The sequence below is a fragment of the Sabethes cyaneus genome, chromosome 1, assembly GCF_943734655.1.
Source record: "Sabethes cyaneus chromosome 1, idSabCyanKW18_F2, whole genome shotgun sequence".
Taxonomy (NCBI): Eukaryota; Metazoa; Arthropoda; class Insecta; order Diptera; family Culicidae; genus Sabethes; species Sabethes cyaneus.
The window spans coordinates 77,567,551-77,588,617 of NC_071353.1; the positions used below are offsets into that span (position 1 = coordinate 77,567,551).

The window sequence follows — 21,067 nt, forward strand, 5'->3', positions numbered from 1 at the left end:
TATTATATATACAGTAACGCCACGTGGTGAGACAATTCTGCACTACTTTCTATACCATCTGCAAGGCTGCTATTACTTAATTACTTTCCCTAAGAAAGTCACATGGATTATAAGCTATAGCAAATAAAACGAGCTCGCATATACACTAGCGCCGCACGTTGAGAATATTCTGAACTATTTTCAGTGCCATCTCCGAGATGACAGTCATTTAAACAACTTTCTCGAAGATTGCAACTTTCTAAATAGTTAGTAGCGTAAGATACAGACTATACAAGAATATTACATATGCACTAGCACCACGTAGCGAGAAAATCCTGAACTGCTACCGCCTGCTCACTAACCTACCTTTCAATGAAGATAATTGTAATATGATTCCAAGATATGCATTTGCACCTTTTTCACTCTAAGTAGTAATTCCTTATAATCGTTTGGAATGAAAGGGATACAAGTGCATGACTTAGAAGGAAAGGAGTGTAAGTGCAAATAACATTTTCAAAAATGTCTTATGAATTCCGAAAATCAAAGTGCTTTTCCAATATTTCTGTAGAATTTAATAAAGAAATGTTAACACAACCATAGTGCGTCATTATTTTTGTATTATTTGACCCGACGAATTTTCAAGATGATGTTAACTTTGGAGCTGACACCCCTTTCCTTCTGACCCACTCAATTATGGATTTTAAAATCATTTCTTGAATACGAGTTCACATCCTCTAAAAAACATTTTGTGCATAACTTTAACCACTGAATTTAAAATACGTTTTGTCTATCCGCAATCGGAACTCCTCAAGGAATATTTTTGTTTAAGGGTAACTTATTCAACTATTGTATAACTGAAATCAACGAAATAAGCGATTGATAAGCTACAATACAACAAAAATGTTCCTTGGGTCATAATGTTGTAAAGGCTTAGCTTTCAGAAGATTTCACCCACCGATAAAAATAGACACGGCGTTACCAAGAGATCTTACACATGAATTTCAACGTGCAAATATTGATAATCTTGTTTCATTTGTCAATCATTCGAGTATCAAAAGCGTTTCCCTTCGATTTAAAGTGAAATGAAATATTTCATATGGGAAACACGTTAAACAACCATGTTTTACCAACAACCCTTTAATCAACATGGTAGTCACTGCTGCACTGCAAATCCACGTGAATTACCATTAGATCGTATCCTGTTGCAATCCACATGAAATTAAGGTGTAAGTTTTTATAAATATTTCACTGGTTTTACACGTTTATTCAAAGGCTAACTCTTACGAAATGTCATTCTATTTGAAATTCACGTAGCTTTCACGATCAGTTGATGTGAATATCTCAAAGGTCATCTCAAAGTGTTTACCCATGGTTTTACCATTGAATGTTATTCATGTGTTATTCCTATGAAACTGTAGTGATTAGCACCAGGAGAATATCAATTTCTATGTGATCTGCACATTAAACGTACGTGTATAGTTTTTTCGGTGCCTGCGGTGTACATATAAACAAAAACTTTTGTCCAATGCTGGAAGGTGCATGGGTCGAACCAAGCTGTAATCAGGGATTATAACCGGATTTGAACCCACAACACCTGCCAGGGCGTGTCGCTCACTGGTACCCGTGTACCTTTGAACAACAGAGGCGCTGGACAAAAGAAGTCTGCACTACCCCCCTTATTAACCATAGCGACATGGGTTGGTCTATTTTTAGACACAAATTGTGCCTCTTCTTCCACCTACTGTAGAAACCACCGACCGAGAAGTTTTAATCTAACGTGTTTTTACTTTCAGGACGACGACACTATGCAGGCCCTTACGACTTGCAAGGTACTGCGTGTGACACTGTTCGTCCGAAAGCGTGTTAGTCCGCGTTTCTCAGCGAGGTTCTTCGGAGAAAGGCTCCGTTCCTATGAAAATTGGCCAAACTCGTGACCTTCAAAGGGGGGTGACAAAAACTTTAAATATGATTTGCAATGGCCTTATTTATTTTATTTATGGCATGGCATGGCACCCAAATTCAAGACGGTCCCCTTTTTTCACTTTATGCGAAAGCCGTATCTTTCCTCTTTACAAAAGCGAGTCGTTTGTGGTTTATTTCATAGCTAATTTCGGAAATATCACAATAATTATGTATATGAAAATTGTGAAGCCTGCTACAAATAATAATTGGTAATGGAAATGGTAATTTCATTTAGGAGACATACGTCTACAGACAAAAAAGTTTGTCATTTTGGTTGTAAACTAAATTAGTTACAACCTCAAATGCGAAGGTGTCTTTTTGTCTCGTTGTTCCTCAATTGATGGGAAGAGTGAGACAACGAGTATTGAATACTAAGAAACATATTTGGAGATACGGGTTAGTTTGGAGTCTTTGTTGCATTCACCGGCAGGGTTTCAGATGAAAGGAGCGGCAAAAGCCAACGTTAAGAGGGTCTGAAGATGCTGTTTAAGCACATTAAGGGGAAACCGAAAGTGACTCAAAGATGACTGGGTAAATGGCTACCATTCGAAGCATGTATTGTTTTGTGCCTTAAAAATGCATCTGTATTGGCAGAGCACGCTTTCGCCACGTAATCAGTGCTTCCAGCGCTGTTATAATTTCCTAAAACTTGTAATTCAATTTATCGATCTGCTATGTCTCAATATACGCTCAGCAAAACATAATTGCTAATGGAAAATAAATTTAATTGATCATATAGATCATTAAGTGTTCATAAAACGTATAATCTGGAATTAGTTAATAGATATTTGGTTGCGCACATATTTCGTTGAACTAGCGATTTCCGGAAAAGCAGCAACACAGTATCAAACTTTCGTCACATCAATGAGCTTTTAAAGAGCTTTCAACTTTCGCCGCATCGATGAGCCTAGAGTGAAGTAAACAAACAAAACGCAAACGCAGGAATCAAAAACGCAATCCGATGCAAGCGGATTAATTAAACATCCTAGTGATCCTACGCATTATTCAGTTGCTGCTGTTAATTTTGATTGAATCGGAATGCTTTGATAAAGAAAACAAACCCTTTTTCGCGATGTTTGTAGTCAGTGCGGTTGGATGCGGATCAGCTGTTTATGTTTGCAAGCTCCGCTATTTGACATATATTACCAATACTGATACAATATTCAAATAAACGTTTAGGTTTTTGACGTACACATGAGATGTACAGTACAGTGTTTGTCGCACTAACACAATAACGTTAGCCACTTTCGGTTCCGCCTTAACTAGCCAGTTACTGAGCGGACTAACTTAATTGTTGGGCTAAACACTCCAAACAACTTTTCCGTGTCTTAACTATCGCAGGCATACACAACCGGCAGCACGGACGCCCGCAGTACTTAGCACAAATCGCGTCAACTCTGAGGCGCTGCCGTCTAGGACCCGTTAGCTAAAATTGAAGCATCCATTATACGTACGTACCTAGTCCTGCAAAGCACGAGGACAGACTGCGTTTCTGCCGAGGAACTGACCCACACTCTTAAATGATGTTACCTGTAAATAGGTCGGATTTTGTTAAAGCTAGGTTGAAACTACTGAAAATGCCCTTAAAGTGCACAAACTCAAACTTTGGATAAAAATTTCAATCAATTTTAGCTACTTGCTACCGATAATTTTATTATTCTCTATGACAAATAACGCACTTTTAAGATCATGCTACCAGTTTTTTGGTTAAAAAGCTATTCAAAATCTGAGTTTGTACACTTTAAGGGCATTTTGAGTAATTTCAACCTAGCTTTAAGTAAATCCGACCTATTTACAGATAGAATCATTTAAGAGTGCAGTATTGTCAGCCCGAATGTGCATCAGCTCATTAGTAATATTTAGATAACTGCGAAATTTCTGGTGGACTAGATGCTGGATATCCTAATAAAATTGCCTAGGAAATGGAACCTATCTGAATATGTGAACTGGTACAGTATCTTGTTGCTCTGTATCACTCTGAAAGTACTCTACAAGGTATTAATTGGATCCAGGATAAAACTGACGCTACTCTCCGGTGGCAGCAAGCTGGATTCCTTCTGTTCTGTTCTGTTGATATGCTTAGCAAGTTTGATGACCGATCTGATAGCTGCAAGGCAGTAGGTCTCATAATCAACGTCGCTAAATCGACACTAACAATCCCTCCAATTTCACAATAGCTGTTCAACCGGATGAGGAGAGGGAAGTTTACCAAGACTATAAACACATGGATCAGAAAAGTCAGTGGGGCCTTTGTGGGTCTTCGGAATGTTTGACACCAGAAAACACTGAGAATGATCTGCTACTCCCAAGCATCATTCTGGTGGTTCTCTGTGCAATCTCAGCTGATCTAGATCAATCGCGGGCAACTCACGGGCGGTCAAACTATGCTTTGCTATGCTTCCATGATGCACTAATTGTGTACAGGAATTAATGATAAAAAATAATTTCATGTCAATGAACTGACGCAACTTTGCACATCCATTTTTCCTACCCTGAAGGTGACATTACTTTTCAATCGTATAAAAACAAGCAAAACAATGATATAATGGATTTAACTTAACTAAACAATAGGTAAACGTCCCATCTTTAAAACGGCATTGACTACAAATGGTTATGTAAACAAACAAATGCGTTAGTGCTGTCCAAAAGCGGCATGAGCAAAAGTGTTGCAAGTAACCCCGGTGTTGCAAATATCCCCGGATGACGGTATCACATTTTTATTCAATTTTCTGGACAAACTGACTTATCATTTTTCTATGCATCTCGGGGACACTCTCAAGTGCCTTCGAGACGCGGTGAGAATTGAAACAAAGTGACGTCTTATCCTGCATACTTGACAACACTGCTCTTGAAGATGTGATCCGAAGGGCGAGCACCGAAACGAGAGGCACGATTTTTAGTAATGGTAGCCAATTGGGTATTTTAATTTGTTTTTAAAGTGAATTCTTTTATTGTATATGATAGTTTATCATTTTCTGAATTCAGCAGCGCTATTATTTATTGTAATTTAAGTCTATATTTGACGATAAATTTAACCGTTATGTGTTCGACAGGGTACCCGGGTACCTTTTCAGCTTTCAAAGTACGAAATTCTACAGTTTTCTTTGATCAAGGATACTGAAACTCTATGACATCTAAGAACTAGTTGAATTGCAACTTTTCATAAAATAAGTTTTCATGTAGCACTTAAGGGGGTGGAATGGGGGGGCTTCGAATTTTTTTACCCCGTAAGTGCTCGACAAGGGTACCCGGGTACCCACAAATTGAAACGCTTGTAACTTTGGCAATTTTTGACCGATTCGGACACTTTTACCACCAAAAGATTCAGGAACTTATCCACTTCCAGTGTGGTTATAACAGAGCCGGAAGTGGCTCATCTGGTTCCCGGAAATCCGGCAGTCCAAGGATGTGTTCCGGAATTAAAGCACTTTTTATATTTTTGGATGTAATTATAGTAATATGGGTGTCCAATGTTCTTCCAATTACTCCGAAAGGTCATTCTTCATTGTTTTAAGACAATACAATGATATATCCTTGGAATGGCCATTCTGTGACAAGTTCCCGTGGGACCTCCTGTGGCCATAAAACTGTTTGGTTTGCAACACTGGCAATATGGGTGTCTAAATTCATGAAATTACTCCAGAAGGTCATTTTTGATTATTTTGATTCTATCTGATGATTTTGCCACGGCATGGCCATTCCGGAACATATTCCCGTGGGGCTTCACAGTTGTCCAAAACCAAAAATATGTGCGCATTAGAGTTTTGAGTGGGAAAACTTGATTTTAGGTTTATGGAACCTTTGGGAGAGTTTCTTGAAATTAAAAGTTCTATCGTATGGTGAAATTCAAATTTTGAATAATCCCCCTAAAAGTGAAATAAAAAATTTATTTTTCTGCAGCTTCAATATAACACATTGATGAGTTCTGCCAAGTTTTAGAGCATATTATTACAAGAAATTTTGCTGAAGACCGTAACCTTCTATCTCTTCAGCGAAGATAGAAAAGTCCTATTTCTTATATGTGAATCTTCAAAATCAGTTTTTCTATTTTAGCTCTTTTTGTAGTTGTTGTATGATTTTTTCATGTTCTATAAAGTTGTACAAATAGTAAAAATAAACAACTTTGCCGAATGTAGTATACCTCTATCTTTGCTTATTTAGGAGCTGTAAAACTTTTGTTATAATAAATACCCTAAGTTTGATCCCCAATTACGCGACTATGCGCAGACTGATATAAATGAAACTTCCTGACTTTTTGTAGTTTTTTATTTAGTTTCAGATTCATGTAATGTAATTTGTATCTGTTTGTGCATAGTTGAGTAATTCGGGGCAGATTTAGGGTATTTATTACAACAAAAGTTTCACAGCTCCTAAATAGGCAAAGATAGAGGTATACTACATTCGGCAAAGTTGTTTATTTTTACTATTTGTACAACTTTATAGAACATGAAAAAATCATACAACAACTACAAAAAGAGCTAAAATAGAAAAACTGATTTTGAAGATTCACATATAAGAAATAGGACTTTTCTATCTTCGCTGAAGAGATAGAAGGTTACGGTCTTCAGCAAAATTTCTTGTAATAATATGCTCTAAAACTTGGCAGAACTCATCAATGTGTTATATTGAAGCTGCAGAAAAATAAATTTTTTATTTCACTTTTAGGGGGATTATTCAAAATTTGAATTTCACCATACGATAGAACTTTTAATTTCAAGAAACTCTCCCAAAGGTTCCATAAACCTAAAATCAAGTTTTCCCACTCAAAACTCTAATGCGCACATATTTTTGGTTTTGGACAACTGTGAAGCCCCACGGGAATATGTTCCGGAATGGCCATGCCGTGGCAAAATCATCAGATAGAATCAAAATAATCAAAAATGACCTTCTGGAGTAATTTCATGAATTTAGACACCCATATTGCCAGTGTTGCAAACCAAACAGTTTTATGGCCACAGGAGGTCCCACGGGAACTTGTCACAGAATGGCCATTCCAAGGATATATCATTGTATTGTCTTAAAACAATGAAGAATGACCTTTCGGAGTAATTGGAAGAACATTGGACACCCATATTACTATAATTACATCCAAAAATATAAAAAGTGCTTTAATTCCGGAACACATCCTTGGACTGCCGGATTTCCGGGAACCAGATGAGCCACTTCCGGCTCTGTTATAGCCACACTGGAAGTGGATAAGTTCCTGAATCTTTTGGTGGTAAAAGGGTCCGAATCGGTCAAAAATTGCCAAAGTTACAAGCGTTTCAATTTGTGGGTACCCGGGTACCCTTGTCGAGCACTTAAAGGTGTTTTTTTTGTCGAACACATAACGGTTAACTAAAAGCAAAAATGAAATGATTCGCTGTTTGCCAGATTTCAACAGTTTGACAAATCGACACGATGTCAGCCCTCTCTTCTATCTTCCTGATAAAGCTTTTCATTTTGACCGAGCATTTTACAACTCTCATGATGATGACCATGGTGTAACTGTTCAACTGTGTTGTAGGGGAACTGTGGGTAAGACGAACAGGGTGGGTAAGACGGACAGGTGGTTGATTCTACCAGTTAAGCATTAAAATTCGTAAATATTTTGATTGGCATCCAACCATCTTGCTATCCCATGATGCCTGAACGTTCCCATCATCATTTAGAACTTTCAAATTTTCAATTTATTCAAATTACAGAAAAACTGAAAACTGGAAGTGATTCTGCATTTGGATGTAACTTTTTTGCCATCGAAATTAAACTTTTTGAGTGGTTTAATTCTAAAATGTTACCCATAACATAAGTATTTTGATTTAATATCCGGGTGAAAAACAAATACAACATAAAGAAAAAAGAAACCAATTCCATATAAATACAAAATCCGTTGTACATATATTTTTCATGTAAAGCATAATAGATTCTTTGCAACTATTTCTCAGTCACCATTCTGCTATTATCATCCCTTTCATACGGAAACATACATACGTCCTTTTAAAAAAATAGATTCGAGTCGTAGTGGTCAATCGACTTGTAGAAGAACCAGTGTTTCCTTCGAGGAAGACTTATTGAAAGTATCATCCCTCTCGGAGAAGTCAAATTGAACCGTTTACGCATTTCCCCTAGCATTACTCAAAAAAAGCAACTCAACGTTTTTAAAACAAATCAGGCGCTATCAGCTGCATTCCATACCTTCTACAAACAACAGAGTTAATGTTACAGCAAATCATTATTACTTACAAAATACTTGTGATAATCCGAGAGAATAATAGACCTTCTAATCGTTATAAACGACGATGCTCCAGAAAAAACAGAAGCACACAACCAAATGTAAACGAAACATTGAAGTGATTAGTTAAAAATTTGTAATTGTAAAATTAATTTACATTTTTATTTTTATGAAAATTGCCTCACGCATTGCCTTATCTCTCTTTCTCTTTCTCTCTCTATTAAATTCAAAGTTTATACCATACGATACAATAAGGGGAAATTATCTTTCCACCTGCTTTCGCGGCTAGTATTTTTATAGAACATGTTTTATTGATACGGCAGATGCTTTTCATTGACCGGAAGAGAATGGTATAAAAGTAGATGCTTTAATTATTTTCAGCAGTGCAGGAGTACAATAAAAACAAAACAAAAAGAGTGGCACAAGTTTTCATATTTAATTCAATTAGAGAAATGAATACATTTGTCAGAACTTTACGTAACAAAGGAAGCGATGAAACGAGGAAAAGGGTATGAAGCTTTACGGCATTTTGCGACCTACTTATTCTGTATATATTCCACGTAGAACGTAGGTCGATCGGTTTGACTGCTGATTGCAGCACAGCAATAAAAATATAATTTAAATTCCCTTTCCGTCAAGGACAATCAATCCCGTCATTTGCTCGAACGAAAACCGGTACAGAGTCAGTATAGTTTAAAAAGACGTTCTTTAAGTCAGTTTACATCAAAATGTCACCAAATGGAAGGTTTGAAAGGTAAATTAATACTCACTTTTTCAAGTTCCAGGAGGTGAAACCGTAGGACTTGAATAGCCTGCACCATCTGCAAAAAGAGGAAAAAATTTCAATTATTGACTTCTATTAAAAAACAATTTGAACCAAGGTTAGTCAAGAGAGGTTTTCTGATGTTCAAATTTGTTTTTCACCCCCGCTGGGTTACCCTTGACGATCACCGAAATTTTCAAAGCGGAAACTGTTGAATGTATAAACAACGTCGATGGTTGCTAACCAATTGTACCGCGCACTTCTGTTCTACAAACTGTGAAAACTAGATCACCTATTTTGACTCACCTTGATTTGAACGTGTTGCGTTCCTAAGAATATTAAACACGTTTTATTTTTCTATACTATCGACGGTAATTATGAATCGCACGAGATTTGTGATCTCAGAATAGTGGCTTAGAGAAAGTATGATGTATCACCCAATAATCATTTTTGTTTAAGAGTAGGAAATAGACTACTTTTATACACTGTTTAAATAGGTAATCTCCTGGGAACAGGCGATTGATAAACTATTATTAAACAAAAATGATCCTTGGATATAATATATTATAACGAAATACATATTTATATAAACTTACTAGTGAATCTACTTCTGGATCCGCCACATAGTAGGGTTTCTCCTGTCGTATCTGCAAGTAAAAATAGAGAAAAAACAAAGTTAATAAATCCATCATAACTATGATATGGCAATAGAGGTTAGACTCGATTATCCGGGTGAAAAAAAAATCTTTTTTTAATGTTAACTACGTTTTAAATAAACAATTTAAAAAAAAATGTTCACCCGTATAACCGAGTCCGACCTGTATGTGTATATGTTAATATATTTAATACTGTTAAGATCGACTGAGGTACACATATTATTTTGCGGATTTTCGGCTTTCCAGTCAGTTTTATATTTAAAAATTAAAAAAGAAGAAAACTTATCCAATTTAATTCTACTATGTATCTTTTTTATTCACGACAGATACGTATTTCGCCTACGACTTGCAGGCTTCCTCAGTGTCTGAGTTCTAAAACAGACACTGAGGATGCCTGCAAGTCGTAGGCGAAATACGTATCTGCCGTGAATAAAAAATATACATAGTTGTTGATGTACAATCAACGACAGCGAAACGTAATTCCAAGTTTTTAATCGTTTATTTGAAGACGATAAAAACTTCCTAAAATAATGACAACGATCACCTTAGGAATAGTTTAGTTTTTCTTAAATTATTTTAGCTTACGTTTAGTGTTTCCAATATATACAAGCTTCCTTCCTGTAGTTATCTGTTCTAACCTCTATCTTTCACGATCTGTTGCAGTTTTCCAATTTCCTCTCTGTTAAGTGTTGTATATAATTGTTATCGCACTTTTAATTTTTACTTTCATATGATTCTGCATGTTACACTCACCAGCACGAATTATATATTTAAGTAACGGCAATTTTAGTAAGTATTAACTACCAGTAACCGCCTTATCATAGCAGCATAGCCCTGAGAGCGAGTTTCATTATTTAATAAGTTAGAATAATATTGCATGTAGCGTATTTACCTGGTCTATAAGCAAATATAATAGTACTAGTATCTAAGTAAACTAATCACTAGCAAGTAAGTACATTAGATATAAATTTTAGTTATATAAGCTTTAATTTAACCACACCGAGTGTACAACCTTTTAAGTGTTGTTTACTTTTCATACCGATGATGACACTTGCTAGTTGCTACGCCCGAGTTGCCAGTTATTTTAAGCCGCCACAGAAAGTGAGGCGCGTTGACCGGGGGTCGTCACAATAGTAGAATTAAATTGGATAAGTTTTCTTCTTTTCTAATTTTTAGGTTTCGTATTCTACTAAGACGCTCCAAAAACTTCAGTCAGTTTTATATTGAAAACGGCTTTTTTATACTGCCTTTGGTTTTGGCCTTTTTCAAAGGTAATATGGTTACGTTTTCTTGTCTAATCGTTGATTACCAACGAAAGGAAGTTCATATTTTAACAGCTTAGCGATAACCTAATTAATGAACAGTGTAATAGAAGAAAAAGTAAATAAAACAGCAATTAGAGGAACCAGAAAAACATTCAATAATATAATGAACCCTATTTTCACAGTCACGGCTCCTAAATTTTTTGGTGAGAACAGAATTTGCGTTTCTGAAAGTCCTGGGTGACTCTGGATAAACTGGGACTGTAAGGTGCACTCTTAAATGATTCTATTTATAAATAGATCGGATTTAGCTAAGACTTGGTTGAAACTACTCAAACTAAACTAAATCCAACCAATTTATGGATAAACTCAATTAAGAGTGTGAAGTGAGGGTGACTGTGAGAATAGGGCGCGTGAGTAAAGTGAGGTGGGCGAGGTGACTGTGAGAATAGGGCCCAATATTTACACATTAAACGTAAACCTGCAATTAGCAGTAAATTTACGAATTCTTCAAATGTTAATACATAGATATGCAGTAGTAAACTAATTAAACTTGACTTCTACTAAAGCCAAATGCTTTTTCTTTTGGTATGCCATTTATAAATATTTTACATGTTTTACGATGGAAAACATCTCTAACTGTATAAACTGTAATAAATATAAAGCCTTCTTCAATAAACTATATGAAACAGATAAAATGACAGAAATCGAAGTATTTCGAACTGAAAGAACTAACCTAGAGGATGGTAGAACATATTGTGCATGCTATAAACTTTCGAAAAGCTATGAAGTAAAAGGAAGGAATGCAATCAGTGCAAGGCCCTTAGAGCTTCCATCAATGTCTACTTTCTACAACTGAAACATGCTTCGATTTTGCCAAGGACAATTCTACTAGTCTCATAATATGAAAAATTGAAATGAAATACATACACATACAGAAGATAGATATTGCATCCCAACCTTAGAGATCCTGTTATTAATAGAAGCACCCCTGCTGTGTTTACCCCTCTGTCTTTTGCTAAAATAGCTCCGTTCATATGTCTGATTCTGATGCGTCTAAATTGGATTTGCTACTTTTTCTGGTTTGGTATTATTACATTTCTTTTGTGGGTACAGAGAGTTTTGAAAAAGGATGAACAGAAAAGCGAAACGAAATCGTCTAGAATTTCAAATTCTTATAATTCAAAAGAAGTCTTGCGCTTCGTTCTCTTTTTCATTGGTGTTGCTACCCATCCCATCAGGTTTCGGAACGATTCAGATGGAACTGCGCATTCTGTAGGTACTAAAGTCTTTACATATTGTTCACGCAGCCTGCATCCATGGTTTTTTCTCGAACTGAGGCGGCATACTGGAGCAAAATAAGCAAAGGTTTCCATATTGCGTTTATAATACATTCCTATAGATTTTTTGTCAATCGTGTTGTACGAAAGTAACATGACTCAAGCGACACGTTCTTTAGCATAGTGTAATATTTGAGCTGTACCTATTCATTTTATTATTTGATAACCAGTGAAATCTAAAACAGCAGAAGAAAACTGAAAGAGAGAATGGAAAAGCGTGAAAGCGTATCTTGCTTATATGTCAGGTACCTATATATAAATTTTACAGTATTGTATTGAAACATTTACTTTTTATACGTTATGTCGAACAAAACTGGACCCTCTTCTAATAATGCAATTTTGGCTACAATTGAAGTGTTTATTACCTTGTATTTCCTATTTCTATGGATGTATGATAAGAAACAGAAAGAATTTAACACAACACAAATTTTGGATTATAAAATTTTGCATTTTATAAATGCATTTAAATACTAAAACCCTTATTTCAACATTTTCGATAACTGAAAATCCAGTACTCAATTAACAACGCAAAACGTCACCATAAGTGGAAGCTCTTCTTACAAAACCCACTAAAATCGAGTTTTGCTGATAGTATAAGTACCATCGGTTGCTTATTTTGTATTATAGTTGAAACAGAAAAAGCTAACTCAAGCAAGTAGAGTAATCAAACCGTTTGGGACCCCATCTGCAGCTGTACAAAATTTGGACAGTTTTATTTTATTTTGCTGCAAATGTCCAAATTATGTACAGCTACAGTTGCGATCCAAAATAATTTGGTTAGTCTTAGTATCTACTACTGGTTACTCTATGTATTCATAAAATCGAGTTTCTCAAATTGTTACACTGAGCAACTTTATTTTGTAGCTCTTAAGAAAAAATAGTCGTAAAACATTTTCGTAGATAACAAACATTTTTCATACCATTCAAAAGCATTCATAGGCTTATTTTCTACCGCAAATGTTATTAAGGCTTGTTCGCGACAAAATCTGGACACCTCAATTTTGCAATAAAACAAATTGGCTAGAAGTTTAATCCATGAAACAATTTTATATCATTTATGTGTGTATCGTTAATAATTATCAAACAAATTAACAATACTTATTTGGTCTGCATGAAAAATAGGAGAACTTTGGAGTTTACTCTTGCCATGAGGGTCAGTGCAGACTTGTTGGCAACCAATTTTGCTGCGTTAGTCCAAGATTTTCGAAATTTATCTATAGTTTTTGCTTGTTGTTTGTGCTGGGACAGCTCTCTCTTCACCAAAGCCCAATACCACTGGATGGGGCGTAACTCTGGACAGTTAGGTGGATTCGCCTCCTTCGGTACAATATGGACTCCATTAGCATCATACTATTCCAAAACATTTTTGGCGTAGTGACAGGATGCCAAAACAGCGAGGGTATATCATGGCTGTGTAGGAACGGTAACAATCGTTTCTGCAGGCATTCTTCACGGTATATTTCCTTGTGAACCGTTCCCGTAGTGATGAAACTTTTGCTTGCTCGACCACAGCTGCATATGGCCTGCCATACTAAATATTTTTTGGGGAACTTGGCTTTCTTCTTTGTCCTAAAATGCTCTGCAACGCCATTCCGTTTCATGGCAGTGTAAAAAGACATACCAGAAAGCTATTTAAAGTCTTCTAGGACATACGTTTCATTGTCCATTAGAACGCATGGAAACTTCGTTAAATATTCGCGATAAAGCTTACGAGCGCGTGTTTTGGCCGTCGTATTTTGCTTATCATTACGGTTTAGCACAGTCCTTACCTTGAAAGACTTCATGCCTTATCGTTGCTTAGAAGTGTGCACGAATGTTGGCGACATTTTTATTTTACCACCAATGGTACGTAAAGAAAGATCTGGTCTCCTCCGTAATATTTGTTTTACCTTCGCATCCTTGTGGTGGTTCCTCAGATCCGTTTTTGTTCCACTTCCCTTCTTCCTAGCAGTTGTCAAGTGAGTATCGAACGATTTTAAAACACTGTGAACAGTGCTTAGAGGTAATCCAAGCTTCCTGGCAAGTTTTCTTAACGAGAGATCCGGATTTTCATTGTGACCGCACACAATTGTTTTTCGCACCTGCTCTTTTTTCAACGCCATTTTACGCTGAGCGCTTGTAATATAAACAAGTGTTATATTTTCAGAAAGAACAGCAATACGTCTACCACTCTGCAAAATATTTCACTCATTGTTAATGTATTTCCGAAGCTGTGTGTGATTAGGGGTGTCCAAATTTTGTCGCGAACAAGCCTTATTATGAAAGTTTGTATTTGGTACGAGAAGGTGCTACATTCCGTTTTCGAAACTCGACCTTCTATTTTTTCAAGATTGATGTACGAATCTACTACGTGATGGAAAAAACAAAAGAATGCATAAAACAAACCTTCATTTTATTCTCAGCGTAGGATATACTCGATCTATGTTAATCGTTACATACCATACATTAAACCTGCGGACGGATTATGCTAGATATAAACCATTAATAATTTTTCAAAGCAAGTAACAAAATTTAGTCACTTTCTATAACGTTTTAAGCCCTAGAAACAATACGTGCCTTAGTGATTTATTGGAAAAATTCCGCAACATAACACTTGCGAATTGATAGAAAATCTTTATTCATCAGAACATTGCACTTAACATACTGGTTTAGCCCAATCTACTAATCATTGTGGCGCCTATTTTATAATAAAAAATCGTTACTGCTACGAAAAACAAAATGCGAAGAAACAGTATACTGTGAACAGCTCGATATACCGCCAGTCTTGTGTTTATGTATACAGCTTTTATCATATATTTGATTTCTTTTTTGTTTTGTCTTGCGCTGTTCTGATTGGTTACTTCGGCAACATAAACAAATAAAATTTAAGTGCCTGCTTCAACTAATCGTTAATGATATGGGTCCACTGCTGCGTGTTTATAGAAGGAAAGAATGAAATTAGCAAAAATCACAGTCTTTTATATGATGGATGCAGACGCCTTCGAATCATACATCACTACATTATTTCAGGATTCAAATTGATACCTTTCTATCAATAATTATTTGACCTGGCACAATATAAAAAAATAATTTTAATATGGTTCCGGAATTCCAGAATGGTCCTGGAAACTAGCGTGATAAGCAGAAAGGGGGAGACGAAAGAAAATTTCCTTTTCTCTGTTTATCGCAATCTCTGGAGCCGTATTTCATCTCGACGAACCTACTGAGTAATAATGTGAAACATCTCGCCATTCCTTGAAGAAGCTTCAGTTTTCATTAGTAAAGCCCACTCAATGCACTGGTATGCTTTTCACTGCGATCAATCCTTCCGGAATCACGAAAGTTGCATTTTAGATATTTGCAAGTATCTAACAAACATTTATGCTTAATTATTGTTCTGCATCGATTATACGTTCATAAAATACATAAAGTTGTTGTTGCTTTTATTGATTTACAGCTCTAATCAAATATCGTACTTAATGCAGCTCTACACCACAGACCGCTTTACCGGGTTGGTTGGTGGTCTGAGGTGGATACATAAAAAATACAGTGTGATTCTTTGCGGAGCGCACGATGGAGTGGGCTAGGTATCGTAAATCAAGTGCTTCGAATCACTGACGAGCACGCTTTTGCTTCGTTGATGATTGCGCTCCATGTGGAAATAGATGGTAGCTGTCCGAGAACGAGCCGTATGACACAACTTGCGTAGCAGCAACGGTAGAAATCAATCCATGGGTATTTTATTGGTTGGGAAATGAACATATTTTTTATTAGACCCCATAATTGGCAATATTTAACACGAATGATATTGTCACTCCACGATGCGATGGCGTGTCCTGTGATGGCCCATATCTGGTAAAGTACTATAAATATCGTAAGCTTCTCAAAAGAGCAGACATATTCAAAATAATCAAAAAGTACTGATACAATAAATAAATCTTTTGGTTTCCAAAGCAAAGTCTCGGTGCTACATTCTGTTTTCAGAAGACGATCTTTTGCTTTTATTCAACAGAGTCCACAACCAACTGTTAGCGTAAACGGTAATTGTGGGGACAGTGCTACGATCCTGTTAACTTTAACGGTTTCTTCCAGTCGATCTTAGAACATACGATTAGTTTGTTGGAACAATGTCACACAACGAGGCGCACCGGGATGCTTTGCCAAGCAATCATTCATAATTTCACTCCTAATCAGAATACAAGATGTAAGAAGCGTAAAAATAGAAACTATATAAATATCATGATAACTATAGAATGATAAGCTGTTACAGATCATAACATAAAACGCCATGGATGAGTTTACATTTCGCACGAGAGAGATTATCCGTAGCAACATAATGCACTCGATTAGCTGATGCATCTCATAGTGCACAATGGCTTCGATAATGTTGGTCAAAATATAAGTACCGTTTACAAATTTATTTTTCAATCCGATGCATGAAAATTTATTCCAAAATATATAAGTTACTTCAGTTTTGTGTATCATTTGAAACACTGTTGTTTATAACGCGCAAGTATGTTGTGGTGAAGAATATAATATATGAATCATACTGTGTGTCACGATTCCCAATTATATTTTGTGCGATTTAAAATATCCAACAACTGCTTTATGCACTACTCAAGTTCATCCGACTGTCGTTGCCGCTGGTTCACATGCGTAGTGATGCTATTTTCACTTGTTTTCCAACTTCTGTATCCAGTACCAGCTTTATTTCGTTGCACTGTGTCCTCCTTTGGCAGAGATGCTGGCTCAGTGATAATCAATCCCTCACTTTTGCCTTTTCAGCTCTGATACTTCATCTGTACATCATTTACCGCACGCGAGAAAGCGTACCAAAATATACCCGCAGTCGAGCACAACAGCATCATGGCAGCAGGAAAACAAACTAAATCGAGGAAGACTAACAAAATGTAAATTTGAGGTCAATTCACCTAATAGCGCAAACGGCATTCTAACACGAAAAGAATATGGTAACTCTCATGACAAAAGCGGTAGATATTTGTGTCAAAATTTTTTTTTACTAAAATGATAATCATGCGTAGTAGAACACAGTGCGAAAAAAAAAAAAAAAAAATATATATATATATATATATATATATATATATATATATATATATATATATATATATATATATATATATATATATATATATATATATATATATACCCACTATACACTATACATGCCCACTATACATAGACATATAGATAGATGTCGATGGCTCCACGTTTATGATGTGCGGAGCATAAGATTTGCGCCACTGACACTCTAACGATCTTCACCGTATTTCTATTTCGGTTAACTTCACATACGGGTCGAGGAACATGTTCCCGTCTAAAAAAAGACGAAAATGTAGTACACATAATATTCGATGATGTCAGCTCGTCTCGAAACAAATTCCTCGGAATCTAGTAACCTTTTTTGAACTTTAAAAACAAGACATATATAGATTGCTGCAATCAAGTTCAGCAACTACAGTCATATTATTACATACAACTATGAAGTCTACTGTTGAAGAGAACAAACGTGTTTTGACATATCGTGTGATTTACAAGATAACAACTAACAAGAGGGCGAAACAGGAACACCTTATCGCAAAACTCGTAGAAATTTCGTTGCTGCTCTTAATTTAATACGCGGCTACCTATATTTTTGATAACAGTCTAAATGGAGGAACGTACCTACCAAAAGATAGCACTATCAATTTCGAATCAGGATTGTTCGTACTGCACAAGCTGTTATGGGGAACAATATCTGTCGTATTCAATTTGATCGATTACAAGTTAAGACGCCGGGGATTTGGTTAAGACTCATGCAAGGTCTTACCGCCAAATCCCTATTTGAAAGAGAACTGATCGAACAACACCTTTTCAAATATAATCGCTTTAATTTGATAAAAAGTACAGAACAGTCAACTAATTACAAGAGACGCTTTCTGCACAATTTGAACATAATAGCACAAGTCTTTATCTGCTCTATAAAACAGTTTAAAACTATAACATAAAGCTTCCATTCCCATAGATTCCATAATAAATAAAACAATATAACTTCCTAATAACCACCCGCTATTATTAATTGAAAAAATAAAAAGTATCAGATAAACTGAATATTTCAATGAAATACAAATTATTCGATCCATCGGCGGAACTTAAGTTCGACAAAGAGGCACTATGCTGAGGACTATGCCAAAATTTACCTCCCACTATAAAAATGGTTCAGTTTTTTATATTTTCAAAAACAAAACACAATTGCAGTAATACTTCTATATAAAACAACTTTATTTTTATTTTCGTTACTTTGCATCGAAGCAAAAACGAAATTTGTTCCTATTTGAACGAAATTGATTGCAAATGAAAAGGGAGCCTTTCAACCCGTTAACTTTCAAATTTTATGATGATTGATCTTGTAGTTTGAAAAAAATTCAAAACATAGAAATGACTTTCGCACCGTAACAATGCGAGGTCACACCACAATGAACGTTAATACAGTTGTTTTTATTAATCTTTAAAAAATACGTTATATCGAGGTAAAATTTATGATATACCGAAGATGCTTTGGATCAAGGTATTAATGTACCTAGTAGATATATATTGCCAATGAATAGTCGAGTATAATTTTTACCGTGCCAAGTTACAATAATACAATAAATTTTTACAATGCCAAGTTTAATAATGAGTTATGTTCTACCTTTTTACATTATTAGGGTGGTCTTGTTTCCACACATTAGGGTGATTTGAAAAAAGGTTTTAAATGCGTATCAAAAATACGATGTCTTTATAAAAATTGTAGAACATGCTAACATAAGTAATTTTGTCGAATATAGTAACCATTTATCTCTTATGGTTGTCGAAATACAATGATTTGTATGTAAAAAGCACTTAAAAGGCTATTTGTGTCAATAATCAATAACTTTTGAGTATACAATCAGATACAGGCTACTGATACTTGCTTTCACAGGTTTTTTGTTGTAGTTTTATGTGTGTGGTGTTTGATCTGTCACCATTTACCACCTCGAGAAATATTTGAGCTCAAAGAAGTACTATTTTTCACCAAAAAAGGTCAATATATCGAAAAATTTAGAATATAGTGTATTACAATGCTCCACTAAAACGTGGATTTCAGTAAGATAAAAAACTTTCTAGAACACTATGAACATGTAAAAATTGACCAGAATAATTAAAATTTGGGAACTTTCCCGAAAATCTTTTCTAGTTTCATAATTTCTTGGGAGAGCGCGACATGGCTTTTTAAGATAGATTAATAAAATTTTTGCAATTTGTCTGAGTGGGGGGAGGAAGTTTGTTACTAAGATTCCGGACCCGGTTCCTATAAAGGAACTTTTCAACACCAGTAATGTGTGTCAGGTCACACAACAAAACATCAACACTCGACAGAAAAGTGATCAACCGTAATCTCCTGTCTCTCAAAGACCGCATGACCGATTCCAAATTCCAGACAAATTTCTTTGAAATCCGTGTCCTGCTTGGGTCAGAAAAGAAATATACATGGGCAGAAATTCATTTCCGACACCATAAATAAAATCATGGAATTTGTTTAAAGCAAAGCAAAGCCATGGGTATAAACGTTCTCTAGAACTTGACCCTTCTTTATCGACAGATGTCGCAACCAGTTATTGGAGCACAGAACAATTACGGAGCTAGTGTAAAGATTCTATTAATACTATAGCAGCACCACCCAACCAGCATTTGAACATACGATGACTAACTTGTTAGTCCAGAATCGGACCCCCAGTTAGCTTTTAACTGGACGTGCTCATAAAGTTTAAATTGATGTGAAATCATAATTGAACTATCTAATCACGCAACATAAAATTATTAATAATTCATAACCTTGTGTTGTGTTTTACCACAAGGAGTTCGTGATATCATAATTATCATTCATGGTGTTTTATCATAAAAAACAAGCTAGAATCCTGAAATCATGAGCCATTTTGAAGATTGAATTTCTTTCCGTGTATACACCTGATGGGGTTAATAAAACCAAATGAGCATCGTTGCACTAGCCCCGTAGTTGCCCTGTACTTTAACAACCGGCTGCGAAGTCAATCGATAAAGAAGGGTCACGTCTTTGAAAGACGTTTAGGAACAAGGATTTGCTTGTATAACAAAAAATGGTTTAACTTATTTAAAAAAAATTGTCTCATTATTCACTACTAGTTGTGTCACTCTTCCCGCCTATTTGAAACCTTCCATTTGTGGTTCTAGCTAATTTAGACTATAACCAAAACGACAAACTAGACGAGAGAACCTTTCAAATGAATTGAAGAATACCTTGATAGTTATCATCAAAACAATATACAATTGTTGACCCAAAAGTGTCTCACTGTTGACTACTATCTCCTATACACAACGATATTGCGTCTCATACCTTCCAATATGCGTCATCCCACTGGTTTTTACCCAAAACGAAAAATTTCGATTTCAGTATTTCACACACTCTCGGTCACTTGAGATGGAGTTCAAACTAAACTAAAATTTGATACCATTGTGCGCCTTATCCATTCAAGCAAACATTCAAACTATTGGAATATTCTCTTATCAACACTGGACTTCATAGCACTCGAAACATTAAATACAAAATTTTATTTACTCTGAGCAAATGTAAGATAACCGTTCACTCTTCCTTCCGGCAATTTGGCTTACCTGTTTGCTAAATACTGCCACATCTTCGCTGAAGGAATCTGAGGAACACACATCACCACCCGCAACACCTGGTTCTCGAGGCGTACACGTCGCCAGTTCACATTTTTCAAATATGAGTGCCAACAGCGGGAATAATGGATGTCTGCAAAGAAAAAAGGAAAAGAAGAAATTGTTGTTAATCGAATTAATCAAACACTAGCTTCTATGAATTTAGTTCTGATTTCAAATGCTGCTATTGCCCATCAGATATA

The 21,067-nt window shown here is 35.8% G+C and overlaps 1 protein-coding gene across 1 annotated transcript in view; it reads right to left on the minus strand.

The window, feature by feature from the left end:
- The window catches only part of LOC128738845 (homeobox protein homothorax), an 83,178-nt gene that overhangs the window by 9,573 nt on the left and 52,538 nt on the right, over positions 1–21,067 (minus strand). The window contains exons 3-5 of the mRNA XM_053834280.1: positions 20,817–20,958; positions 9,512–9,562; positions 8,923–8,973 (exon numbers count right to left, since the gene is read on the minus strand). Of these exons, the coding sequence (XP_053690255.1) occupies positions 8,923–8,973; positions 9,512–9,562; positions 20,817–20,958 (244 nt within the window). The remainder of the gene's footprint in view (positions 1–8,922; positions 8,974–9,511; positions 9,563–20,816; positions 20,959–21,067) is intronic.